Source organism: Glycine soja, chromosome 7, assembly GCF_004193775.1.
Source record: "Glycine soja cultivar W05 chromosome 7, ASM419377v2, whole genome shotgun sequence".
In the NCBI taxonomy this organism is placed as follows: Eukaryota; Viridiplantae; Streptophyta; class Magnoliopsida; order Fabales; family Fabaceae; genus Glycine; species Glycine soja.
Genome location: NC_041008.1, coordinates 6,844,149 through 6,871,305, shown reverse-complemented (window position 1 = coordinate 6,871,305; position 27,157 = coordinate 6,844,149). Strand labels below are relative to the sequence as shown.

At 31.7% G+C, this 27,157-nt stretch overlaps 3 protein-coding genes across 5 annotated transcripts; all 3 read right to left on the bottom strand.

The window, feature by feature from the left end:
- Nucleotides 1-955: 955 nt before the first annotated feature.
- Nucleotides 956-7,689, bottom strand: LOC114418468 ((+)-neomenthol dehydrogenase-like). 2 transcript variants are annotated; one of them, XM_028383827.1, is made up of 7 exons: nucleotides 7,515-7,689; nucleotides 6,336-6,390; nucleotides 5,945-6,191; nucleotides 5,380-5,454; nucleotides 4,868-5,041; nucleotides 3,392-3,582; nucleotides 956-1,025 (listed from the first exon to the last, which is right to left on the bottom strand). In XM_028383827.1, exons 2-7 carry the CDS (start codon nucleotides 6,353-6,355, stop codon nucleotides 971-973), a joined length of 762 nt encoding a protein of 253 aa, XP_028239628.1. In that variant the 5' UTR covers nucleotides 6,356-6,390; nucleotides 7,515-7,689; the 3' UTR covers nucleotides 956-970. The 2 variants fall into 2 exon arrangements, with proteins under 2 accessions (XP_028239628.1, XP_028239627.1); XM_028383826.1 differs by lacking the exons at nucleotides 956-1,025; nucleotides 3,392-3,582 and adding an exon at nucleotides 4,168-4,789 and having other exon boundaries at nucleotides 7,515-7,671.
- Nucleotides 7,690-11,164: 3,475 nt separating this feature from the next.
- On the bottom strand, nucleotides 11,165-22,135 carry LOC114418466 (K(+) efflux antiporter 2, chloroplastic-like). Of its 2 annotated transcripts, XM_028383824.1 has the most exons (21): nucleotides 21,980-22,135; nucleotides 19,977-21,672; nucleotides 19,466-19,637; nucleotides 19,308-19,398; nucleotides 18,742-18,878; nucleotides 18,592-18,651; nucleotides 18,359-18,478; nucleotides 17,971-18,039; nucleotides 17,070-17,135; nucleotides 16,679-16,768; nucleotides 15,898-16,002; nucleotides 15,577-15,705; nucleotides 15,138-15,347; nucleotides 14,579-14,728; nucleotides 13,389-13,442; nucleotides 13,237-13,295; nucleotides 12,715-12,781; nucleotides 12,465-12,641; nucleotides 12,249-12,305; nucleotides 11,730-11,804; nucleotides 11,165-11,586 (listed from the first exon to the last, which is right to left on the bottom strand). In XM_028383824.1, exons 2-21 carry the CDS (start codon nucleotides 21,584-21,586, stop codon nucleotides 11,464-11,466), a joined length of 3,621 nt encoding a protein of 1,206 aa, XP_028239625.1. In that variant the 5' UTR covers nucleotides 21,587-21,672; nucleotides 21,980-22,135; the 3' UTR covers nucleotides 11,165-11,463. The 2 variants fall into 2 exon arrangements, with proteins under 2 accessions (XP_028239625.1, XP_028239626.1); XM_028383825.1 differs by lacking the exons at nucleotides 11,165-11,586; nucleotides 11,730-11,804; nucleotides 12,249-12,305; ... (1 more) ...; nucleotides 12,715-12,781; nucleotides 13,237-13,295 and having other exon boundaries at nucleotides 13,408-13,495.
- Nucleotides 22,136-24,256: 2,121 nt separating this feature from the next.
- Nucleotides 24,257-26,979, bottom strand: LOC114417681 (LIM domain-containing protein PLIM2b-like). The gene is made up of 5 exons (XM_028382778.1): nucleotides 26,334-26,979; nucleotides 25,653-25,746; nucleotides 25,483-25,511; nucleotides 25,059-25,148; nucleotides 24,257-24,722 (listed from the first exon to the last, which is right to left on the bottom strand). The coding sequence occupies exons 1-5, from the start codon at nucleotides 26,466-26,468 to the stop codon at nucleotides 24,438-24,440; spliced, it is 633 nt and encodes a 210-aa protein (XP_028238579.1). The 5' UTR covers nucleotides 26,469-26,979; the 3' UTR covers nucleotides 24,257-24,437.
- Between the last annotated feature and the right edge of the window lie 178 nt (nucleotides 26,980-27,157).

The window sequence follows — 27,157 nt, the reverse complement described above, 5'->3', positions numbered from 1 at the left end:
GAATATGAAACAACAAGAATATCATCCTTAGAAGAAATTTAAGATTAATCAAAATTGTGCCATATATTTCTGGTCAAACACTCTAATGAAACATCAACTCTGACGCGATAGAAATTTATTAATCCTAACCTTTCTTGAACTATTTCAAACATAGTCACTGACTATATATTCAACAATTTCAAACAATATGTAAATGAGCAAATATCAATATAAACAATCATGATAGTTTTGAATAATTATGCCACTACATGGAACCTAATGTTCTTGGTTGGTGTGGTCAGGGACTCAAGGATGAATTCCATGTAACTGTTGCATTGCAAGATTTGGAAAAGAAACCTGATTCTGGTGATTGATGTGGTCAGGGACTGAACGGTGAACTCCATGTAACCGTTGCATTGCAAGATTAATTGGGAGAGAAAGAGCCTGATTTTGATGTGGTCAGGAACATAGAGAGATGCATTCCAAGTAACCCTTGCATTGCAAGATTTGAAGAAGCAACCTGATTCTGCTGATTGATGTGCTGAGGGACTGAATAAAGAATTCCATGGAACGGCTGCATGGCAAAATTGGAAGAAAAAAACTGATTCTGATGATTGAAGTGGTCAGGGGCTGAGAGATGCATTGGAAGATTTGAATAGGAAACCTGATTCTGGTGGTTGTCTGGAAAGGGATGGGTCTTGTAAGGTAATGTCATGAATGCTTATCAACCTTTGTTGTAATGTTTATCCAATCTCCCCTTGGATATATCTAAGTCCCAAGAGAAATGGCACAAATATGTTAATGATTGAGAGAAAAAGAATCAAAGAACAATGTTAAGAAAGAAAACAGTACATGTGTTCTCCTTGACTCCATCTCCCACGCCGAGTGAGTCTTATTCCCTTGATCCAATGGAGGAAGCTCGCTCCTGACATTATTCTCTTCTAACACTTCCAATTCAACTTTTCTTCTTTCTTTCATCACCCAGTTCCCTTTATATAGGCTTTGGCATTGGGCACCCAATCAAGTAAAATATTTGTAATCTTCTTCTACCAGATATGTAAAATATCATCTATTACTTAAAAGTCTTAAAATAGATGAATAAAAATATCTTTATAGCTTCTATTTCTTATAGCTTCTATTTCTTATTATTAATTTAGTTCTATTAAATATTTTGTAGTTATGAAAACAGTATTGTATCTATTTTATGATAAAACGGTACTTTAATTTTCATGTATTGGCAGGTTTTTTTTTTTTTTTTTTTTTTACCAACAACCAGTTAGAAATTATTCACAATATCACTATTTGACATTTATTATAAAAACTCAACTAAAAAATTACTGGATATGATTATTTTTAATTAGATAACAATTTTTTATAGTTTTAGTGTATTTTCATCAACTTTTAAAGTATTTTTAAAAATTTATCATTTTATTAATTTCTTTTTATACAAAATTAAGTTAAATTTTAAAAGTATAAATTGAAAAATATCGTATGAAAGTGAAATAGTTCATCGATGTGTCTATTTTTCTCATTAATAAAATATATTTATCTTGAAATCAAGTAGACAATTACAACTGATTTTTTTTATATGAATGTTATTTTTAACTATTGATTTCTTTTAAAAAAAATATGAAATTCAATTAAAAATAAAGATATAAAAAAGATAGATTAAAAGATATAAAAACTAAGAAAACTAAGTAGATAATTATAATTAAAGATAAATAAAATAGATTAAAAGATGTAACTGAATAAAAAAATAAGTACACAATTACAAATAAAAATAAATAAGATAGATTAGAAGATGTAACAGAATGCGAAAATCAAGTAGACAATTACAAATAAAAATGAAAAAAATATTTTTTTCAGTCTAATAGTTAAATCAAATTTTTTGAAAGGATAAAATTTAAAATAAAATTAAATACTCCATCTATAATTTTAGGATAAGACATGCGATTCAATGTGAGTGATGAGTACTACTAAAATTACTCATGTGAAACTATTCTCAAATATATGGGATTGCAGAAGCTTTTTTTCCATATGTGTACCTTTTAAATATGATATATTCCTAAATTATATTACTTTAGCAAAAACTAGTCTTGGACGCGTGCACACGCAGGGGATACTGTACTCTGCTATGCAATTTTGTTTTGTTTAGCATAAAAAATTATTTGTATTTTTTAAAACTATTTTTTATGAATAAAAATGATTTTTTTGTGCTGTTTTTTTATATTGTAAGTTTCAAAAATTCTCATTTAACCCTTATTTAAACAAACGTGTCAACAATATATGATAGTTAAAATCATATAATTGGACCAACAATTTATTTATCTAAAAAATAAATAAAAATAACTTATAAAGTTTGATAACTTTACCTTATTCAATTATAATTTAATTAATGAATAAGATGTACACAAATAATATTGTTGTTTGATCACAAAATTATCATAATAAATTTATTATTTGTTTTAACAATTGGTTTATAAGTTATACGGGAGAAAAATTTATGATACATTAATGATACAAAGAATTTTACAAATAGAAAGTGAGAGATAATATCACATAATTGTTATGAGTCGTTTGATATTAGAAGATCCTATAATTTTAAGAAGTCTTGGCAATATTTATATATTCTTTTAAAATGAATGAAAAACTTTGATAATTTTATCATTTTTAACTATAATCTAATAAATGAAGAATATATGTACATTTATATTGTTACTCTATCATAAAATTATCATATGTGATAAATTTATTAATTTTTATAGTAAGTATATGAAAAGTTTTTCATAATGTTTTATAATAATAATTTTATAAGCTATACTAAAAAAATCTGATTGATTAATAATTAAAAAAAATTAAAAGAAATTAAACTTTTGAATAAAGGTCTATATAAAATTTCTTACACTACTTGAATTGTTGATTATATTATATAAAAATTTTCATACCACTAAATTATTGTATCTATTATTATATTGTATCTTTGGATTTGGATAAAAGATTTTCCCACCTTGATAGTGATTTTAGTAAACTATATTTTTTAATATATTTATATATAATTTTAAAGTGAATGAAAATACAGAGAAAATGACTGGATCGATTTTGGATATGGTTCACTATTGAATGTTAGCATAAGGTAGTAAAATTCAAAAATTATTTTAAAAATTGTACTAAAGATACATAACACTTTTTATACTAAACATAAGAAAATTGCAAAATAAAATAAGTTATTATTAATCGTAACTTTTCTTGAACAATTTCAAACAATGTAAATGAGCAAATATCAATATAAACAATCATGCTAGTTTTGATTAATTGTGGCACTGCATGGAACCTAATGTTGCTGGTTCGTGTGGTGAGGGACTGAAGGATGAATTCCATGTAACTGTTGCATTACAAGATTTGGAGAAGAAACCTGATTGTGCTTATTGATGAAGGGTGATTGCAAGATTGGGAGAAACAGTCTGATTCTGCTGATTGATGTGGTCGGGGACAGAGAGATGCATTCCAAGTAACTCTTGCATTGCAAGATTTGAAGAAAAAACCTGGTTTTGGTGATTGAAGTGGTGAGGGACTGAGATGCATTGGAAGATTTGAGGAAGAAACCTGATGTGGTGAGGGAATGAGTGATACATTGCAAGATTGATGTTTGGAGAAGCAAGCAAATTCTAGAAATAAGACATGATAAAAATGAAAATAAAAATAAAAAATGAAAAAATAATTTTTGGGTCTAATAGTTAAATCAATTTTTTTTGGAAGGATAAAAATTAAAATAAAATTAAATATTCAACTTAGATAAGACATGTGTGAGTGATAAGTACTACTTATGTGAAACTCAAATATCTGGAGTTGCAGTACCAAACATTGATTTTGGTTAACCAAACATTGATTTTGGTTAACTAAACATTGATTTTAGTTAACTCTGCTTTTGGTTGCAAACCATTCCTAGATTAACCCATCTACAAACTTTGACAAAACAACGCCCTGTAAAAGAAAATGGCTAACTAAACATTGATTCTACACCAAACCATTGTATCCCTTTATAGTGAAACCAACCAGCATAATTAATATTGATTCGTTAAATTCTGCAATCTTGAAACTTTGATTGTACACCAGACCATTATACTTTATAATCTTAGCAGTTGAAACCTAGGACACTGCCAATGGCATACAACATGATATAATGTATAATTATAAGATAAATTTGCAACTTGACAATGATATGATGTAAAATTGCAAATACAGCATGATATAATATAATGTGCTTGAAAAATACTCAATAAACATGGTGTATTGTGCAGAATCAGAAACTGAAACCATGATAATGATGTGATCCAAATACAACATAATATAATGTTCTTGAAATAGGCTTAATAAATTGAGAAGCAAAAGCAATGCATGTTGCCCTCAAACCATGAAATTGCATTCCTAATCAAAAGGAAGCCACATCACTCCGGTAATAGAAAAGGCCAGATGGACTACCATTGGGAAGCAATGCTAGCCTCACAGGACTAGCTGCACCTTCTTCAACTGTTAAGAGGCCAGTGTTGGAAGTTATATCTGTCTTGACATAACCAGGGCAAACACTATTAATGCAGAATGAAGGGTATTTCTTAGCAAGGATTCTAGTATACGCATTCATAGCAGCTTTAGAGACAATATAGGCACCCAGATGTCTTGGCCACCCATTACTTTCTAATGAACCTTCTTGGAAATCTCTCAAAAACTTCTTCAATATTTCATCCACTTTCTCTTCAGTGATGATATTGGCATCACTGAAGACTTCTCTAGCCCATGATCCTTTTGGCAACCTCTGAATTTTACATGATTAAGCAATATGACCTCAAGCAAATTAAAGGAGACGAGATACAATTATAAATTAATAGCCTACCTCTAACTGCCCCATAGTTGATGATACATTCACAATTCTCGGTGAATCAGATAACTGGAGGAGGGGCAGAAGGGATTCTACAGTTGTTTTAGCACCATAGTAATTTATTTGCAAGCATTCTTCAGCCAACTCATATGATTGAGTGATTGCCTTTGTCCCATCTTCTGGTGCTGCCTGCAGAATAATGACAAACTCAATACTCTATGACAGTAGTTTTTCAAATCCCTAACAACATCCCCTGCCCTAAAATAAAACCAATCACAACCTTTCTAACTGCCAGATTTCTCATTGACATACAACATTGTTGAAATGCCAAAGCTCCAATCAGAATTAGTAAAAGTTTTCATTTTTTTAAGTTCTTCTCTACTTTGACCACATCTATAGTGGATTTAGAATTTCAACATAAAATTTTAATAATCCAATTTCAGTGTATTATATTTATACAGGGCATGCTCGTCATAAGAGTTCACACCAAGCTCTTCTCATAACCCAAAAAAGGAAAAGATACTCACCCCACGCTTCAAGAGAAATGAAGTGAATGAATCAGTGTCTTTAATTACAGCTCCAAGAATCCCTGCATTGTTAACCTGCATTGTACAACTTTTCTTAATGAAATATGCATACACCAAAATGAGAGGTCATGAGATTCCCTTTAAGGCAATCAATCAAGAAAATTTATCATAACTCCATAACTAGATATGTAAGAAATTTGCCAAATTGATAAAACAGAAACTGAAGCTTACTTAGCACCAAATGTTAACGTAATACAAGAAGCAAGGAACATAATCTGATACATTAAATGAACACAGTTTACGCCAAATTTTAAAATAAAGTAAAACAGAACTCGCACATTCTTAACATGCAGAACAACAACTAACATTCTAACAACGAATAACAGCAGTAGCAAGATGATCAAACCAACATGCAATGGGAACTAAGAGAAGAGTAAAAATTAATATTCAGAATCATAAAAACAGAAAAGTAATAGCATGCAGACTTATAGGATTGCTTTGACAGACTTTCATTTACAACCAAACAAACAAGAAAAAGGAGAGGAGAATCAAAGTTGCATGTTACCAGAATATCAAGTTTTCCAAATTTAGATTTGATAAAATCTGCCAGAGAAGCTACGCTTGTTGCATCAGCCACATCAACTTGATGAAACAGTACAAGGTGAGATAGACCCGAGTCCTTGAGTGTTTGCAGTGCTTGGATACCCCTCTCTTCATTTCTTGCAGTGAGCACCACCTTGATTCCAGCTGAAGCTAATTGTCTAACTATCTCTAATCCAATTCCTTTATTTGCACCTGTCACAACTGCATACCTGACAAACTCAACCCCCACCCCACAAAGGTGAAAGGGTTCAACAAATGTAAAATTTAAGTTCAGCAGTAGAATTGGAATTTGGGTGTTTAAAACCAAACACAAAAAAGATAAAAGAAGAAGCTAGAATGCCAATGTGCTACACCTTTCTGTAGTTTCTCCCATCTTCAGTGTCAACTTTCAAGTCAGCTATTGCAAACCTGTTGTGGTTGCCATACTTTTAATACTAAATATGAATAAGACAAATGTTTGTTTTCTATGCGTGTAAAAGAATGGCCAATCAGCATGTTTGCCACGCAACTCTTCTTATCTAATATTAAATATGAAAAAGACAAATGCTGAATTTTCTTGTCTTTGAATACATCTTACTTAAATTTTTATTATTATTTTAAAAAGAAAAATGCTCAATAAACATGCTGAATTTTTTAGACAAATGCATTATAATAAATTTATTAATATATAAGTAATTAAAAATAAATGTGTAATAATTCATTTATTTTTTTTTTAAAAATTAAATTTTTTATATAATTTTTTAAAATAAAACTTATTTTATAAATTTGAATCAGGGTTGGGATAGGAACACCTGATATCTAACCGGATGGATGGGATAACAAATTTCAATTTGAAAGAAGTGAACGTGAATTTTTAAATTTTTAATTTGGTGGTTTAAGATGCACAAATTTTCAATTACTTAATTTCCATTATCCTTGTAAAGTTATCCCTTGTTCGAAACAAAAAATATACTTGTTATTCTTGGTAAATGAATAAAAAAGTTATATTTAAAACAAAAATAAAAGATCAAAACACAAACAGAAAACATGGTCTTCCCCTTCTGCAAATTTTAGCTTGCAACTTGCTAGCTAGTGGCTCTTTTACTGTTGTGAGTGTACTGAGGCACAAATAAAACTGTTATTTTTCATTATTGTAATCTCATTTTCTCCATAGACATTCTCCTACATAAAGAATGCGGCTAATGCATTGCAAAATAAAGGTGGAGAAGAGCTCGAGATAAAGAGAAGCGTTGCAAGATGAAAAATGTTTTCAGATTGCAGTGGAAGAAAACTCAAAAAAGCCTTCACAACATTGCAGTTGCTAAATGCACTCCCCTAATTCATAGATACAGTTAGTTTTGGGCCAAGGTTGTGGTTCCAATTACTCGGCCCGCAAAAATCATATTTTAGTGCACTGGGTGTTTAAACATAACATAACAGGAGGAAAAAAAAAATACTTTTAACCCTAAGCTTATTAACAGAGACCTAGACAAGAAGAAATGGCAAGCATGTATGAGAAAAATGAACGCAACAGAAGATTAAGAAAAAAATACCAAATGAATTACTCGATGCTATTTGATGCTCTCACAGAATGTCCCCTCTTTTGATTTCTGATTTTTGCCCCTTCTGAATAGCCAGTATTATAGATTCATTTTGCACAGCAATTTTCAACTTAAGGGAACAGAACGTTATGATGATCATATGATATGACCTTGTTGAACTCAATTTTCAAAGTTATGGGGGCAATTAATTAGCTAGAAGATGAAGATGATGATGATGATGACTACTTTCTCCTCTTTTGGCTTTTTTCATTGTGCTAGATAGGTACGTAACTCTAAAAGTCAAAAAGAAGCTTGTTTCTGTCATATTACTATCTTACCATGATAATACAACAACTGTACAACTATCTAATTAAATCTGCCGCCACACAAAATTGTGATATGTTTTCTTTCTTTTTTAGTTGCTTATTGTTGTTGATATGTTGTAAATGGACTGCACATTGATTCTAGTAGGTGGGCATGAATGTCCAATGTATTATTCATTTATTTACTTTTTGAATAAAACATCATTCGGATCCTGAGGGTGTATAAAGTTGTTGCACAAGTGAAGAAAATAAAATAAAAAATCTGACAATATAATCTATCAATCACTTTAGGCTTTAGTCCAAATTTTAAAAAGTGACAGTGACTATAGGTGATTAATTAATATATGATAAGATTAATGTCTTATTTCACATCATAGAGACTTATTTTAAACTTCTTTAGTTTTAAGAATTAATATGATACGGTTTTTATCAATTCAATGGTGTTTTACCTTCTTTGTTTTTTCTTGGTAGATTGTTTTCTATTTTCTTACAATGGATTTAAATGGGCTTTTGCTTTGGGCACCAATCGTATTGTTAGTATATCCAGTATTTTAAGTGAAGTGACGAAAATTTTCTTTACTTAAAATTTTAAAAAACACTCCCTTCGTCTTCCTCTCACGCACTATGCAGTCTTCTTCTTCCTCCGTGTTGTCTCTGTGATTTCAAGCTTCCGTGCCTCATCCACCTACCTGTGTCATGCTGCCACTCTATGCCCCGTTGTGGTCATCGTCTTTCGCCGTCGTAAATGGTCTAGGTTCTTCCCTCCTTTTATTTCTACAATTGCATGAGTAAGGATTGGAAATCCATATAAAATAGAGATGGTAAATTCATATAATTCATACCCGTATGACTTATAAGGATTATTCAACCTATAAATTTATTTTAATTTTTTATTTAAATTTGAAAAAAAAACATTTTATAATTTTTTTAAAATTTTAAATAAATTAATATTTTTGTTTAAAAAATTTAATAAATAAATATTGTTGTATATTTTTTAGTTTTTTATTTAATTAATTATATTTGTTTTTTTAAGTTGGTTCTGAATTAAGTTAAGTAATTTTTTTATTTTAAAACAAATGTATATATATATATATAATTACAGTCATAGTATTAAATATTTATATAATTAGTGTTTGGAAGTATAAAATTTTAAAAAAAATATTAGTTAACAAAATTTAAAGTTATTGTCATAGTAATTTGTTGAAAAATGAAATAGTAATTTGTTAGAGTTAAAAACCAAAATTGTAGTTTGGTCATTAATTTAAGTTTACTAGAATTAGTGTTATCAACTCTATATATTTGAAAAAAGAATTTCTGTATGCATTTATGAATATATTAAAGTAATAAAAAAGTTATTTTAAAAAAATTATTCATGAATTATTAAATAGTAATTGATTGAAGTATTATTTGAACACTTACATAAATTGTTATGACTATTTCAATGTGCAGATTAAGGTTCAAACCAGAGGTTTGGGTCAGACATTAGGAAGGGTTATAGGAAAAGTCCTAAGGAGACAAGTCAGTGGTGATGCGGATGAAGCCCCCGACGACAAAGGCTCATAACATCTGCATGTCGGCAATGAGAAGTTGCACCTGTTGTTGAGGATGTTCAACAACATGTGGATCATGTAGGTGATGAGGTCCACGAACAACCTAAAAAAGTAGTTGTTGATGATGTAGTGACTGATGCCGAGGGTTTTTTAGGCAGGCCCCACGATACATAAGTTTTGATAGACTATGTTTATCATGTGATAGCAAAAATTTGAAATGGAGAGTTATTTATATTTTTAAATAAATAATATTTTCGTAAGTATTTGTTATTATTGTTGGAATGATTTAAATTATGATCTTCAAGAATGTCCGGAGCTGAAGTTATCATCCCATGGAAGGAATGTTTTGAAATTTGACAGGTCTGTTCCAGAGATTGAAGGCTTAATGATTGCCATAGGATTAAATCCTTTGATCGCATGTTCGTTGAACACTAGTGATCGGGAACTTATATTGGCATTTGCGGAAAGGTGACATAAGGAAACTAGTAGTTTCCATCTTCTTGAAGGAGAGGTAACTATCACCCTCAACAATGTGGCATCGTTGCTACATCTACCGATTACAGAGGCCTTCCATAGCTTCGAGGCTCTTCATGTGGACGAAATCATCTTTTTGTTAGTTGAATTGTTTGAAGTTAGTTCAGAAGAAGCAAGAGCTAAGACAATACAATGCTATTGGGCATATGTTAGGTATTCTGGTTGCGAGACATATATCGGAGCAAATGTGACGCAACATAATGGATTGTAGCAGCTCGAACATATTTGTTGCATCTGATAAGTTGCACACTCTTTGCTAACAAGACTGCCACATACATTCATGTGGTATTCTTGGACGCATTTTGTGACTTGACACAGAGTAGAAGTTACAAATGGGGAGCTGCTGCACTGGTTCATATGTATGAGAATTTGAATGACACGTCAAAGAGCATTATCATACAACTTACATGATATATCACACTTTTACAAGTAATTTTAACTTTTTTTTTTAGTTCTTTAGTTTATATTAAGTATTGTTTTCATTGTTTTGTTGTTTTTAAAATATGTGCATATTGGATCTACAAGCACTTTCCTTTTGTTGTTTCTTCTATTGCTGCCGAAGATTATCATGAAAGGAAACCACATGCCTACTATTGGAAGTTTGGGAAGGCATTACTGGTGTCAACGTATCACAAGTGTTTGGATAGATGTTACGTGCTGGATTTCCTATGGTGATCACCATGCATTCAGAGAGTTTGAGCTTATCTCTTTATTTTCCGAACATATCAAACGGAGCCCATAATCATCGCCACAAAAATCAATTTCATAAGCAATAGATCGAGTTCAATGTAAAACATCATCATGGGTAACAATCACTTACAATGTAATCCATACAAGTTTAGTCATTGATGTGAAAATTAAATTTTAATATAAATTTGTAAAAGTATAAATTGAAAACTATCGTATGAAAGTGAAATAGTTCATATTTTGCTCATTAATAAAATATATTTACATTGAAATCAAGTAGACAATTACAAGTTAATTGAATTTTTATATGAATGTTATTTTTAACTATTGATTTCTTTAAACAAATATGAAATTCAATTAAAAATAAAGATAAAAAGATATAATAGATTAAGAAAACAAGACGATAATTATAAATAAAGATAAATAAAATAGATTAAAAGATACATCAGAACATACGAAAATCAAGTAGATAATTATAAATAAAGATAAATAAAATAGATTAAAAGATGTAACAGAATAGGAAAACCAAGTAGACAATTACAAATAAAAATAAAAAGAGGATAAGTTGAGAGCATGGAAAAAGAATTTTTGCGTCTAATAGTTAAATCAATTTTTTTGAAAGGATAAAAATAAAAATAAAAATAAAAATAAATAATATTAGGGATGGGCTTTTCGAAAGCCAAAGAATATGGAACAATATCAATGCCACGTACATCCTCAGCTGAAATTTAAGGATGACTAATCAAAATTCTGATGCATATATATGTACATTTCTGTACACAACGATGAAACAGCTACTCTGCTGCTATACAATTTTTCACTTCTCTGTTTTCTTTTACCTTCCACTTTGTATATATGGGGCAATCTTCATGTCGCCAGTTTACCTTCAGAGACTTGAGTATCATCTGATGAATCTAGGGATTGAGATCTGGCTTTGCTCGTAATTCTATTATATCCATATCCAAAAGAAGTTCCATTTGTTTCGGATAGCTGAATAAACAAACCAAAAAGTAACATAATTCCATCCAGGCATCAATGATATACAAAAGTGAACGAGTAGTATGTGATCATGCAAAATCCAACATGAGAGTTAATATTTAGTAATTGTGCATGTGATTAAAAGAAACGCGTACTTCAGTGAGCTCAGCCAGATGACGGGATCTGAATTCATTTATAGTCGCTGCAATCTCCGATGTAGGAAGTTTAGCCTGAAGAGAGAAATGCTTAGTTAACTGGGTTCATCAACAAGCTAAATCCTATGATAAGAAACCTTTGTATGTCCCATTCTGTTAGGGCCTAAATTAAACATGTTATTTAATTTTCAGTTTTCCCTTCTCAATTGTAAGAACATCAAGTGTCTTCATTTTTTCATTGAGATGTATGACCAAATTTTACCATGGCATAAAGAGCAAAAGTATACTCATACTATTTCTGAGAAAAATTAACCAGAAACTCTGTAAATTATTTACGCAATGAAGAGAAAATAAACAAAAGTTCAGGCAATGTGACAGATTCAGCTACAACAAGAAACGAACATAATATTTTACCACAATAAATGGTGTTGTTATCATCAGGTGAGAGTAATAATAAAATGCTAAGACGTTAAAAAGTTCATTCGGACAATATATCTGCTCAAATAACATGATAGTTACCTGAGCAAGCACGGCGGCTGCTAGTTGAAGACTTGGTTCCAAGGTCTCTGGGACAACCTGCAAATGCAAGAGGCAGAGAGATAAAGAGATAAGACAGAGAAGATTAACAGAGTATTTTGGCTAAATCTAAATATGTATTAGTAAAGAAAAACACTTCCAAAATTATACCATAAGGCAATCATAACATTCATAATAGAAAAGGTAATAGAATATTACAGCGGTAGCTCCAGCCTTTTCTAAATTCAATCCATGATCAACATCATGAGCACGGACAAAAGTCTTCACGTTTGGGAAGTGCTTGCTCAGAGCCCAAACTGTTCTATAATTTGCTCCAGGGGAATCTAGAGTTACCGCAGCAGCACTTGCCCTTTCAGCCCCAACCTTGTGTAGGACCTTATCATGCAGTACAAAACAGTCAAGCAATGAACATGCACGCAAACTCAAGTACTGAAGTCATATGCACTACCTCTCGACTACCAGCATCTCCAAAGTACACAGGGAGATCTAGGGAACGCCCAATTGCCACTCTATCACTGAAGACATTGAGAAATATGAAGACAGGTTAGGCCATCTTCTGATGTTCATATGCAAAAATGTAAAATGATATATGGTAGTTCACACATCTTCGGAGAAATCTAAAGGATAATCTTGACAAACATCCAACTATTTACAGCAAAATCAATTTATTTTTCAGTGAAGCCTTTAATGTCTCCGAGAAAGTCAAAACTGATGCACAACCAAACAGCAGCACATCTAGATACCTCATGCATAAAGAAAGAGACAAAGTAATATTCTTGTCCTGTCTTTTTTTCCCTTGGGAGGCAGAGTTTAGAATATCATTTAACAATTCTGTCCACTAATTTTTCTTTTTCAACATAAATAAGATCCACTAATCGTAAAAATCACCTAATAGTTACACAATCATTCATGGAAGGATTTTAAGATACAATAACAAGAAAAACAATATTTTCAGTTAGTATTGAGCTACCTTCTCACGTCTAGTGCAACAAAGGGAATAAGTTGCTCAGAAAGAAGTTGTGCAATGATCTGGAAATAACAAAATGGTAAACTGTTATATATAAATAACAAAATGATAAATTATTAAAAGTAATTAATTAAACCAAGAAAGAAAGAACTCACCTGCCCAACTCGCCCAAATCCACAAATTATGATGTGATTTTGCAGATCATCTGTCTGTAAAAGATGTCCTCCAAAAAGTAGTCAATAACTAATTTTACGTGTCAAATCTAATAAAAAAAAATAACAAATGCTGAATCAATATGGTCTAACTACATTCACTGTCTACTAACACAAGCGTAGGAAGCATTACTGTAGAATCTCCTAAGCTAAAGTAGACTAAATATGAGATAAGAAATATGATTAACTAATTGGAAAAAAAGTCAATCATGTGATTAAAAGAGTATAGAGAATAATAATATTTCAAATGTAAGAAATAGATGTGATTGACAGAAAAAATAAAAGGCACGAAAGGTATAATTATCAAGCTGTCCTACATTTTTTTTTTTTACTGCATCAAGCTGTCCTACATAGTAAACGTATTTATTGTTTCTCTGACTAAGATATTCTTTCCAAAACACTATCAGTATCATTACAAAGATAAGCACAAGGCAGTGAGTGCTTGCTTGACAGTAATAGACTGACCTTGTGCCAAAATTAACTGCCTTGGTTGGCTTTGAAATTGTTCATTTATATTACCTCCACTTTCTCTGATAATAAATGTCAAAGATTTAATGCCTTTTCTTATTGCTACCATATGATTCTCAATTGGACTCGCATGGTCAATGAGACCCAAATAAACTTACGACTTTTTTCTGGGTGCAAAATGATAGTTTGAAAAGAGAAAAATCTTATGCCAGGTGTAAGCAACCATTTCTCTATTTTTTTCCTTTTTACTACTCTTTGTAGACAGTAGATACTAATACTACCCAGCTGCATTGTACACTCCTGGCAAGACTTGCTATTTCATGCAACACAACAAACAATCCATTGAATCGTAAAATAAAAAAGATGGCATTCAGTCCACCAGCAATGGCAGTTCTATAGGTATAAATTTTACAGCCTTTTGCAGTTAATGGGTCAGTTTATTTAAACTTTAAAAAATATTAAAAAAATGCTTTTTAAAAAGGAGCCTTTTTAAGAAACAAATAGGATTTGTTTCTTAAAAGAAAAACTTTTTTTTTTAAGAAAAAGTATCAAAAAAGTCAAAACTACTTTTTTATTAAAAAATGTTTTTTTTTTTTTAAAATAAGCTTAAAGAAACAACCCCAATAATATAAGTCCCTGCCAGTTACTCTTGCAGGTGATCTTACCTCACTTTCCACAGGCAATAAACTTCGAACATCATGCAGCTCAAAACGGGAAGCAAGGAGCTGACCTCCTTCAGCTAGCCATGGAGTGAGGGCCATTGAAATTCCCACGACAAGAAACAGTAAAGAGGACATTTGGGAAGACATTATGCCCTGCACAAATATTAATTATCAAATAGCAAAACGTTAGTTTTTATAACAAATAAAATGTCAATGAGGAAAAAGGTTAAAGGCCCCATGGATGTTTGGGAAATGCAAGAACAGATGACATTGCACCTCAAAACTCTTATTAAGTCACAAAATGTCAAAATAACAGCCAGCGATAACCCAATTTTATTAACACTTGACTGGTGAATGGTTATAACATATTATTAATCCACTTATCAGTTCATTTTTCCAAGAAAGCTGACCATAATCATAAAACTCCAAAAAAAGTTTAAGTTACAAATATCAAGATGCATATTGTCAAAAACAAGAAAAGAAGAATGATGTATTTTAAATAAATATAATAATTTATAATCCAGAACTGAAGGAAAGCAAAACAGTTTTCAAAGACGAAAACCTGATTAACAGCTTCACCAAAAGCCACAAATGCAAATTCTCCCCCTGGAGCAAGAAGAAGACCCACTCTGATGGCAGAAATGAGAGAAATACCAAAAACTCTGCCAATTAAAGTAACCAACAAAGTCTTGCCAAATATCAAGAGTCCCAAGGTCCCTGTAATGACTGGAAAGTTTGAAAGAAGAAGTTTTGGATCAATTGACATTCCGACCTGAAAAGTCACAAAAATTACTTTCCATCAATTATACAGATTGAAGCTAGCTTGCTCAGAAAGTCACAAATCTCGAAGCAGCCATTTCTTGCTGTTGAAGAGTCTCATAAGAATTATTCCAACATAAGCAATTGAACAGCATATTGACAAACTATAAAATAGATATATGTTACATGTAAATATACAATACAACTAAGTTAACTTTTGAATTTGAATATTAAGCACAAACCGTCATAAAGAAGAGACCCAGTAGAAGGCCACGATATGGAGCAATATCAGATTCAACCTGTAAGGAAAACTCAGTTTCTGCCAGTAGTAAACCAGCCAAAAATGCCCCCAATGCCATGGAAAGTCCAGCCTGTTTTAAGTAAAGAAAAATTATTTTTAAAAAAAGGGGTAAAAGTAAGGTTGGCACACCAAAAAAAAAAGTCATCTCATCACTTCAACGGACACAAGAATAACTGTTGAAAACTGTCAAACCTTGGCTTAGCTCAAAAACCCAAACCAAGGGGAAATAAGGGAAAGAAAAAACATCGGTATGAACACCTACCCTGGCTGTGAGAAGGCTAGTCCCAAGAATAACAAAGAGTGTATTGGCAGAAAATATTTCTGCATTTTGATTCTCTGCAATCTGCTTATATATGGGCCGAAGGAGCTGTACAGAGAAATGGGAAAATTACATAGCAAAAGTTATAGTGCAATCAAGAATTGTCAAAACATGCCTTCCTAATGAATCCAAAAATATAGAGGGGGAAAAATAACTTTTATATCATATATAGGATTTTGATACACTTAACATAAAATATGCTAAATGCCCGCTCCATTTAATCCCATTAGGCCTAGAAACTTCCACCATTTCTCAATGTTCAACCACTACTCTGCAAAACTCGTCTCAACCAATATAAGCAACTGAGTTTATGCATTACATCGATGATAAGTAGTACTAGTTGGCAATTTCCATCCACGTGATAACTAGAATATCTGAATGTGTACAACGTATTACAGATCAAAGATCATTGTAAAATATACAATCTGTGGAACATGGTCTGTAATTTGTACCAAAACTCTATCTCATATCAACCACTAGATGTCAGCATATCTACCCTGAGCAATACAATTGATGGCTTATTGTTATGCTCCATGTAAACTTCTAAGATGAATTTAACAAAATAATTTTATAAAGATTATTAGAAACAAAAATAGATAAACTGACAAGAAAAGGCAAATATTTCCTTCAATAAAAAAAAATTAAGCATCAGCTATCCAGATTAGGAGTATATTTTAATAATTAGAAATAGCACATCTACGCCTCAGTTCTGAATATCACATACCAATCGTCCACCAGCAATTATGGCTGAAATGGCAACCACTGCCTTAACAGCAGCCAGACCAAGAGCTTCAGCAATGGCTTGGAAACCAACCTGAAAACTGAGATTGGTATTACACAAAAAGACAAGATAGATGATAATGACTGACAAAAGTAAGGTGAAGTCATTGGCTTCCAGTCAAGCATTTAACATGATCCACCTTTAATTAGAAAGAGTGAACTGTGTTTTGGTCCTTTTAATGCATACATAATAAAAAAACAAAATCAAAACAGCCTTGTCACAAACTGTCTCGTGCTACACAGGACAGGAGTTCATGCAACTTTAAGTAGCCATGTTCACAATATTGTCTATTGTCTGATATACATATTTTAAGATAAAGTATAGAAAATGTTACCCCTCCTTTGGAAGAATTAGGTGAAACAAGAGGTATGAGTATTAGCAAGACAACAACAGCCAAATCCTGAACAGAAACAAAGACACAATCCTCAGTTTCGGTCAAAATATTGGAATACCAAATATGGTTAATAGATAAAAAAAACAACAGATTGATATAGCAATGGCAAGATAGATACAATCATACAACGAGGATGCAAGTTGAGAATCTATATAAAGATACTAAATAAGTGCCAATCCAACGTAAACCAATCTACGAAACTAGGAGTGTTCGTAAACCAATTCAATCCAACATAAACCAAAAAGTTTGTTTATTAGTTTTTTATATAAAAAAATACAAAAACCAAAAAATTGATCCAATCCAAACCCACTTTTGATTGGAATGAATTAGATCATATTTAATTTAGGATCAAATTGATTGGATGTTTAAATAAAATAAAAACAATGGGATATGATTGAATAACTTTACTCCTCAAAACCAATCAAATCCAATCTGTGAACACCTCTACGAAATCATCTAAAGAGTTGAGACATTTTCAGAGAAACCTTATCTCCCTTTTCTCTCTACTCTCTCTATATCTTTGTATTCAGTTTTCAACAGAAACAAGTGAAAAGCACCACTATTCTTTCTACTTTCTATAGTATCTGTGTAGAATACTTGACTGTATAGGATGCAAACATGTTTATATGCTGACAAAATAACATACTTTTGCCCCTATAGGATATGCAGTTCAGGTTATCCAGAGTCTAGAAGGTAAAGGCAATAGTCTGGAAAATTGAAGCAAATGCCTCATATAAGATGAAGTTTAGCCAACTACATATCTCAAGTATTATATCATTTAATATTTTATTTTACAAGAGAATCCTGCAGTTTCTAGATAGATGGTAAGTTACAAAGGAACCTGAAAAAGAAGAACAGAAAATGTAGCCCTTCCATGCCGTGATGTGCTCTCACCTCTCTCCTGTAAAACCTGCAAAACAAGTTCAATTGAATTATTGCTATATGAAAAGACTTAGCAGACCTGAAAACATAAGTTTTAAATAGAAAGAACAGCCTTGAAATATTTTAATTACAGATATAGCCATCAAGCTTATTAAGTTATGACAACCAAAAAGTCATTGCTAACACGTGCAGGCTACAATGAAAATCGGATTACAATTAATACTTTCAGAAAGGTAGATATCACCTTATTTGAATTTACATTAATAGAAGCATAAAGCTGGAGTAGTAGACTGTTAACATATAGCACGGAGTAAAGGTTAAAAGCCAACAGAGCTAAGGTTATTTACCTGCAGAACAACAGCAGTTGATGATAATGCCAAGCCATTCCCAATGACAATAGCAGCAGGGCCAGCTTGACCACAAATATAATGAGCCACCAAGCCAACAACTACAGCAGTCACCAAAACCTGCATTTTTTCCATACATGCTAAGAATTGTTGACTCGGGCATTAGTAGCATATAAATAAAATAGCCTAAGTGAACAACAATACAAGGATGGAAGATGGAGTTTTCCCATCACCTGAGCAGAGCCTAATCCAAAGACATATTTCTTCATTGAACTAAGCCTTTCAACAGAGAGCTATAAAAATACAGTTCAGAGCTTCAGTTTATTTCTTACTACAGAGATGATCAAAGCTAAGGCAGAACAAGATCTTATAGGAAGCTCCACCTCCAGGCCAATATTGAATAACAGGAAAACAACTCCAAACTCGGCTATTGCTTTTGTTCCATGAACATGACGAATGATGGAGAGACCATAAGGCCCAATCAAGATACCAGCAGCCAAGTAGCCAAGAACAGGACTGCCTAAACATTGTTGCAGGTAGATGACTTGTCAGACAATCAATTTGATCAAGTTATGATTTAAAATAAATCCTGTATCCCAAAACATAATTCAGATGATGATTGGAAGCCTGTGACAAGATAAACACTTACTTCTTTTTATTCAATTCAAGTAGCCAAATTTTCTTCAAGCATTGCAACTTCATTTATTATCATAATCAAGCTAATAAATGGCATTTATCATCATAATCAAACTAACAAAAGGTGACATAGGAAAATAAATGTGAGCTAAAAAAAGCAGCAGATATAATCTATAAACCAAAATTTTCATGTAAGCACTAAGCAATATATAGAGTTTGGTGCCTAATCAAATTCAAACTAAAGTATAACATTTAGACAAACAACTTTGTTATTCTTTCATCCAATATTAAGAAAACATGGCAACCTAGTTACCTCCAGGAATCTTTTGAAATATTGGCACAAATACAACACTTGCAAGTAGTAACCAGAGCATGTCAAAGAGGGAGGCTTCCTCCTCATCCACCTATGATAAATACCATGCAGAGTCAGATAAAACTTAATAATTGAGCATAAGAACAAGGGAAACAAACCTCTTGATCAGGTAATGATGCAATGATATTCTTAATTCTCCTGGGAAGCTCCTGAAGCTGTCTAACCAGAGGCTTTGCAGTTGAAGAAACTTCTTCAACAGTGATTGCAATGACTTCTGGCTGCTGAAGCAGCTGGGCACTCCTCTCTGTTCTATTGGTGTAGAACACAAGCCTGAAATAAAATTCTACCACTTCTTGAAAAAAAGAGAGTAAAACCTTCATATTGATCTGTGCATCTAATTGGCAATTGGCATATCACGTGGAAAGGCATAAACTTCTAAGATAGGAATTTAATTTCACAAACAGTTTTTAAACAAGCCAGTGAATATTTTACCCTTGATATTTTCTATCATGTCACACAAAGTCTAAAATTTATCATTCTAATATTCCATATGTTTTACTCCTTACCATAATAAATATTTGTGCCAGCCATATGATGTAATTGTTTGTAGAAAGGTTGAAATAAAAATAACAGCAAGAAAAGGATCAAATAAAGAAAGATCATACACACCCTGCTCCAATTAACAATAACCCAACAATCAGCTTGGGTAGTTGCTTCTGTGCAGACTCCACAAGACCATGGAAAACTGATGCTGGTGTGTAATCAGTCTCATCTGCAGTAAAAGAGAAGAATGATGCTGGAAAAAATCGGGAAGACTTCTTCAATGATGCCTTGGGAGCCAACGGTGAGTTATCTCTTGCCGAATCTTTCTGTGTTTCCTGCTTTTTTGTTTGAACTACATTCTTTGACTTTTCTATTTCAACTTCAGCTTCTTTAGGAGAGTCTAAGCTTAACTGTCCATTCTCATGATCCCTCAGATAATCAGACTGTACCATGTCTTCCAAACTTTTGCTGGTGTTATTAGATTGTGTTTCTGGCAATTGCATTGCTAGCAAAGGCTCACCATCGATTAAGTAGTCAATCTCTCTTTTATCAGCATCATCACCAGATAAACCTTGAACCACTTCCTCCTCAGGAATAGCCACAACATCTTGTACTTGTAGAGTGTCTGCGGTATCAGCATTAGAACTAGAGGAAGATTTGTCTGCTTTCTGTAATGCAATCTCTGCATCATTCATGCATTGTGCAGCCTCTAGTTCAGCGGCAACAGCTTGCTCTGCTAAAAGCATTATGTTTGCAACATCTTCTTCTGCCTTCGCTGCTTTCAGCTGTGCCTGTTCTGCAATTTCATGCAATTTGTTCACTTCATTCTGCAACTCCTCCTTTCTACATTGCAAGCATCTCAGCTCATTCTCACAATTTGCTAAATCTGTCTGGCATTCCCTGATATCCTCCTGAGCAACCAAAAGTTCTTTCTCCTCTTGAATTATATCTTTATCGCCATTACTCTTGTTAGAACCTTGTGGGGTATCATAAACTTCTTTTGTAACCTCCAAAGAGTCTATGGCCACTTGAAGCCTTGCCTCAGCCAGAGAAAGAGCCATAGTTGCTTTCTGAACAGCTTCTTTGGCAACAAATTCTTGACTCACAATATCTTGGATGACATCAAGGGTAGAAGTAACATTGTTCCAAGCACTTGCTGCTTCATCCTGCAAAAAAATTGCGGTCTCCGATATCTTCTTAACCTTTTCCTCGAAAATGATGCTGTTAACTCGAGCAGCTTCTAATGCTTTCATGGCCTTTTGCAACAGTTCTTTCAATTCATCCACATTTTGTACCTCTATTTCTACTCCACCCCCATCTTCTTTCCTCCCTCCTTGCCCTTTTTCTTCTTCTCCCAAAGGTTCACTCAATTCAGCACTGGAATCAGAGTCCTCATCCGCACCTTCCACCCTACCAACATTCCGTCCATTGCCATTGACATATGATAAAGAATCATTACCCTGACACTTTGACCAAATTTCCCTATTCTTCCTAAAAAGTCTATTATTCTTCCAAGACAAACCCCTCTTCCCAATTGGAACTTTCAACTCTCCTACGCATTCTACTCTTGAACTACTCCTACTACCTATCTTATTCACCCCACTAAAACGAGCCTTCGGAATAGTCCTCGAGTTGCCGAGAAAAGCACAACCAACGCCTCTCCCTCCAAATACAATGCAAGAATCCAAACCATCCAATACCACATTTGACTGTGGTAACCTAAAAGCAACATCCATATTATGATGTTATCTTCCAAAACAAAACACTATCGAAGAGCCACTTCTCTTCAACACATTCTACAACGAATTCCTCGGGGAAAAAACTGAAACAAAACAAAAAAAATAGTCCAAAACTGAATTAGAAAGCTCAACATCAAATATAACAAGGCTTGGCACTCAAAATTACGTTCAAATCAAACACACCTCAATCGTGATTTTGTCAAACATATTATATCATCAGCGAATAATATTCGGTTAGGAGTGTACAAACTATAATCAACCATGCACGTAGGAGCATTTTCGTTTTTTTTTTTTTCACATTCATTCAATTCAACACAAAAATATTTTTTAAAAAAAAGAACAAAGATAAGTGTTCTCGGCAAGAGGAATTGGAACAGTTGATGAAATTACCAAAACGAAGAGAAGTGAATAGGGAGGGAGCTTGGAACAGAGAAAGTGGAAATGGAAGTTCCAAATGTGTGTGTTGGATTGGAGAGAGGGGAAATGTGATGTGAAAGAAAATATGAATGAGTTGTGTGTTGCGTGTTTTGTTAAAACGGTCAGCCAAGTGAGCAAGCAGATATATACGAGAGGGAGGGAGAGAGGATATTATTCACAAATCACAAGCTTTGTCTCCACTTGCGCCTAACGCGCGTGTGCCTCTCTATTGAGAAATCAGAAAATTTTGGAGTCACCCCCCCTCTATACTAATTATAAAACATAATTAACTAATTTATATTTAATTATCAGTAGTAAATTTGTTTATAATTATAATTTTTTTCTTAAATACAATTTTGTTCTATATATTTTACTCAATATTAATTTTGGTTCTTCCATTTTAAAATTGAGATATTTGGTCTCTTTATTTTAAAAAATATATAATTTTGGTCTTTTTATTTCAAAACAAAAACATTTTATCTTCCTATTTTAAAAATTTTATAATTTTGATTTAATTTTTAATTTTATTTTACGTTTTATTTCTTATAATATTATTAATTAAATCATTTTTGATAGTATCTTAAATGAATATATTAAGTATAGGATTCAATGGACCAAAATAAAAGAAATAAAGTGTAAACAAAGTTAGGAATTTAACTAAAAATTATGAAATTTTTAAAATAGACGAGCTAAAATTATAAATTTTTTAAAATAGGAAAATCAAATGTCTCAATTTTAAAATAAAGGGACCAAAATTATGAATTAAACAAAATAGAAAGATCAAAATTGAATTTAAGTCTATTTTTTAAAATTTGTTCTTAACTTTATTGAAAGTTTATTCATCTTCTTCAAAATTCATATCACATTGATTTATAATTGGATGATAATGTAAAAATATATATGACTATTAAACTCAAAGCATTATCCTCTCTTCTAAATAGTGTTTAAATAAAGTGCTTAAATAATTTTAGAAGTATTAAAAATCATTTTAACCTACCCACATTAAAAAAAAACTTCAAATATGAACCTTATTAAACTGCATAAATATAAGAATTAAGGTGATGAATATTTAATATTTTGGAAATTACTTAAATATTTTTATTACCTTAAAAATTATTTAAGAAGGAAGGTATTAGTTGATGAAATTGATAATTTATTCTTTAATGCAAAATTTGTGTTTAAATGAATTTAATTTAAAGAAATGTTTTAAATATATTTAAAGTTTTAGAATTAATAAAAATATGTATTTCAATTTTAAAATAAACAAATTAGTGAAAATATGGTATAGCCTATAAACTTCTATGCTTCTTCAGTGCTTTCTAAATTCAACCGCCATGCCAGCGCGTGAAGTGTCACTAATCATTTCTCTGTTTTTGTATTGATCCAATGCTCATTTCGGGATATATAACTGTGTCTGTTGTGATGAATGGACACTGAAACTGGCTGCTAAGAAAATATCCTAACCATATTTTGTCTTTTAGTGGAGTTTCTGTTTCTCTCTATGATTTACAGGGGTATATTCTCTACTTCATTCTAATGTCCGAGAAATTTTATTAATATTGTTTGATTTTATAAAATAATATTACATTGTTTGAATTTATTTATAATATTTTATGAAAATATTTATGTTTCATTTAAGATTAAAAAAATGATTATTTTTATTTAAAATAATATTTTAGTCTATGTGTTGCATAGGATCAATATTTATTTTATTTAATTGAAATTCATAATAAATTAATATTTTTAAATATGTAAATTATATTAACCAATGAATATTTTTTAATATATAGATTATATTTTAGATTTATAATAATAATATAAGTTGTAATATAAGATTAGTTTTTAAATTGAAAAGGATGGATGGTTAAGAAAATTATGTATACTTATAGTAGTTTGAAGTGATTGAGAAAAAAAAATTGTTTTTGTTAGTTCTAAAGTCATGCGTGAAATGCACCTTCTAAAGAAAAGAGGAAAAGTGTTAAAAATGTTTAATTCAAAGAATGAGAATACATAGTGAGACTTTTATTATTTAAGTTGCTAATTCTAATTTGCAGTATACGAGTAGATTACAAATTATTATAAATAATTATTTTTAAAATAAGTTTAATAATGCAATAAGTTTGAGAATTTATATCACTGTTTTGTTTTGTTTTTTTTTTGGTATAGCACGGTTTACTACTTAGCTTGCACGATAAGGTAACAACTGCAACAAATTAAAGGAAAAAAAGAACAAATTGCATTGCTCAAATCTTTTGTTTAAAAATTTTGAATACATAATAAACAAACCTCTCAAGTTGTTAGTTTACAATGAAACTCAAAAAGATATTGTTACAAATATTTTCACTGTACTGAACTTAAACCAAAGACCTTGCTCAATATTCTGAAAGAAGGGGATGGAGGGAATTGAAACAATTCATGTCAACTTCCAGTCTCATTCAAGAGGTGTCTCTTCTTCTGTTTGGTCCTCATGAGATGCTGGTGGTGCTGGCTCTTGTGATGGCTCCTCTAGTAGTGGAGGTGTAGAGGAACCAGTCCTCCTGTGTGCAGCAGCTTGGAGCACATGGTTGTAGTTCCCTTTCTCCATGAAAAGTTGTGCAAAGTGGACCCTGCAGTAGAGAACACCATCAAGGGCAGCATAGTTTGAATGTGTGAGAGGGCACCCTGCATGAGCACACCTAAAGCAAGTCTTGTGGAAGCATTCCCCTTCAAGTGTCATCTGTTTCATAAATTGAACCAAATTTTTATGCATGTATGCATGGTTAGTTTTGTTAATAAACCAATATCCTAATCCAAGTGATATGGAATCATTTTACAATCAAATTGCTAAATGTATTTCAAATTAATATGTTGTTTGGTCTGAGAAAACATTTTCTACTTTATTTTTTGTGTTCATATTTAATTACAAAAAAATGTTACATTGTTTTTATTATATTTCTATTTCAAAAGTTTGCATAGAAAATAGTGAAAACAGAAAATGGAAATAGAAAATAGTGAGAATTATGATCTTACAAACTTGTTTCCTTTTACATGGGGAAGATATGAGATTACAAACCTTTTCCAGAGGATATACTGTTTTTGTGCAAACTGAGCATTTGTCCTGGGTTCCACTGAACATGGAAGATAGCTTGCTGGGGGTTCTATTCTGTTAATGATCATGATAAATTGCATATTAGAAAGAGAACACAAGAATATATAATTATATATAGTCTCATGAGAAGATATCACAAGCCAAGAAACTGATAATAAAACTAGAGTGTAAAGTTGATTTATATGTCATCAAATTACAAATCACAGTATATCTTAAGTTTCTTGACTTTTAAAACAATAACTTTAAAAATCATATCAACGATAATTTCTGATTGGTTGATAATATAAAAAATTTTACACTGAGAGAGTATAGTCATTAAACTCATAAAATTATGTATGATTCGTATGCAATTTGTAAAGTATGTGCCAAGGTAGGATAGTGAACATACCAACTCATTTTGCTTCTCAGAAGACTTTGCTGCAACATTTACAAGAAAACAACATAGTTTCATTAGCATAAGTAACAGAAAGTGACATTTTTCTACCTACTTGTACTTTGAGGTTGGATTATGAGAACAGCACAAAAAGATTGGCCAAAAGATGGTCTTCTTCGTCTTACCGAAGTTCTTGCTGAAATTGCCAGATTCCTTGAAAAGCTGTTCAAAATGTGTCTTGCAATAAAGAATTCCATCCATTGAGGAGTATGTGCACATCTGACCAACATTAAGTAGTATATCATTGGCACCCTCGATTTAGGAACAATGTTTAAAGGACATTTTATTTTAATGAATAGTATAGTATCATATCAATTTAATTCAATGCGTGTTAGACTTAACTTATTTTGTATTGAAAAGAATTTAATCTTTCTCAAACATTCACTAACTTGTTAAATAATTTAATTCACAATTTCTTGACTCAGGAATTAAGAAGCCAAAAGAATGTTTTGATTTGTTTTCTGTTTTCATTTCATTTTAAGTTGATATGTTTTCATTAGCAATTACAAGATTGTCACATTGTCTCCTGTTTCAAGATTTTATGAAGTAAATTTTGTAAACATGACTGTGTTATTTTTACTATTTCCTTCACAAAATCATGAAAGCAGTAAATAAAATAATAAAAAAAGTAGCATTCCATTTAATATTTTGTACAATATGATTAAAACAAAATTACCCTTTACTCTATTAATTATGATCTCTTTCATTCCAATTGCATGTGAATTGTGATGTTACACAGAGACAACAATAACATTGAAAGGAGAATAACCAAGAAAAGGAACAAGAAAAAGGAGAGCTATATGTACCGTAAGACATCCCTTGCAGTGACTGCACTTGAAGCAGTTTTTATGGTAAGGAATTCCTTCAAGAGTTAACAAGTCAACCACATAGACAGTCTTGTCACATGCTGTGCATTTATCAAGAGTTCCTGTGAATGACATGTTTGTTTTCTCCCCTTTATTGATTGTGTTTATTTTTTTATTTTTTATTTTTGGTTCCCTTCTGGGATGTCTGAGGAACAAAGAGGAGTTAAACAAGAATGCACACACCTCAGACAAAAGGGAATTGAACAAAGTCTTGGATTTGTCTAAACAAAAAGTAACTTATATCAACATATACTAACGGTGGTAAATGGTTACAAGTGATTGGAGACCCTAAACAATGTGAAGCAAAAATGGAAATGTTATGTTGTGATTTGTGGATGATCTAATTGGATGGAGTGAAAACAGGTTGATGGATTTGATCGTTTCAAGGGGTGGAAATTATTGGATGCAACAAAAATAGCTCTGTCCAACTTCTCTTTCATTTACTATTCTGGTATAACTAAGATTTGGATTTCATAATTAAGAGGTTAATAAAAGAAGTTTTAAGAGAAAAGGATGTTAAGAGAGATAGAGGCAATGCTACATCCTAACTGCTAACATGTTTGCAATTTTAATCATGGCATAGTCCAAATTAAAGAGACTGTATTTTTAACATGTTTTAGTTGGGATAATTCTATGAAAGCCTCCTAGTTCTTATTCTACAATCTTGAATCTAGAAACAAGAAAATAGTTCCTCCTCCCTGGCTCTGAAGCCCCTTATTTTAAACGGGTTATCTATTAAAAAAATGAAATAATTGTAGAGTCCG

What these genes read in the sequence shown, in the direction of transcription:
- LOC114418468 (XM_028383826.1), bottom strand. Translation starts at nt 6,355, where the DNA reads ATGGGAGAAACTACAGAAAG. An exon ending in CATTTCTCTTGAAGCGTGGG is followed by an intron (nt 5,042 to 5,379) that starts GTGAGTATCTTT and finishes ATTATTCTGCAG; the next exon opens with GCAGCACCAGAAGATGGGAC. An exon ending in CAACTATGGGGCAGTTAGAG is followed by an intron (nt 4,790 to 4,867) that starts GTAGGCTATTAA and finishes TGTAAAATTCAG; the next exon opens with AGGTTGCCAAAAGGATCATG.
- LOC114418466 (XM_028383824.1), bottom strand. Translation starts at nt 21,586, where the DNA reads ATGGATGTTGCTTTTAGGTTACCACAGTCAAATGTGGTATTGGATGGT. An exon ending in TTGGATTAGGCTCTGCTCAG is followed by an intron (nt 18,479 to 18,591) that starts GTGATGGGAAAA and finishes GAAAAAATGCAG; the next exon opens with GTTTTGGTGACTGCTGTAGT. An exon ending in CTAATTCTTCCAAAGGAGGG is followed by an intron (nt 16,769 to 17,069) that starts GTAACATTTTCT and finishes CTCAGTTTTCAG; the next exon opens with GTTGGTTTCCAAGCCATTGC.
- LOC114417681 (XM_028382778.1), bottom strand. Translation starts at nt 26,468, where the DNA reads ATGTCATTCACAGGAACTCTTGATAAATGCACAGCATGTGACAAGACT. An exon ending in ACTGCAAGGGATGTCTTACG is followed by an intron (nt 25,747 to 26,333) that starts GTACATATAGCT and finishes AATGTTGGTCAG; the next exon opens with ATGTGCACATACTCCTCAAT. An exon ending in CAGTATATCCTCTGGAAAAG is followed by an intron (nt 24,723 to 25,058) that starts GTTTGTAATCTC and finishes TTTATGAAACAG; the next exon opens with ATGACACTTGAAGGGGAATG.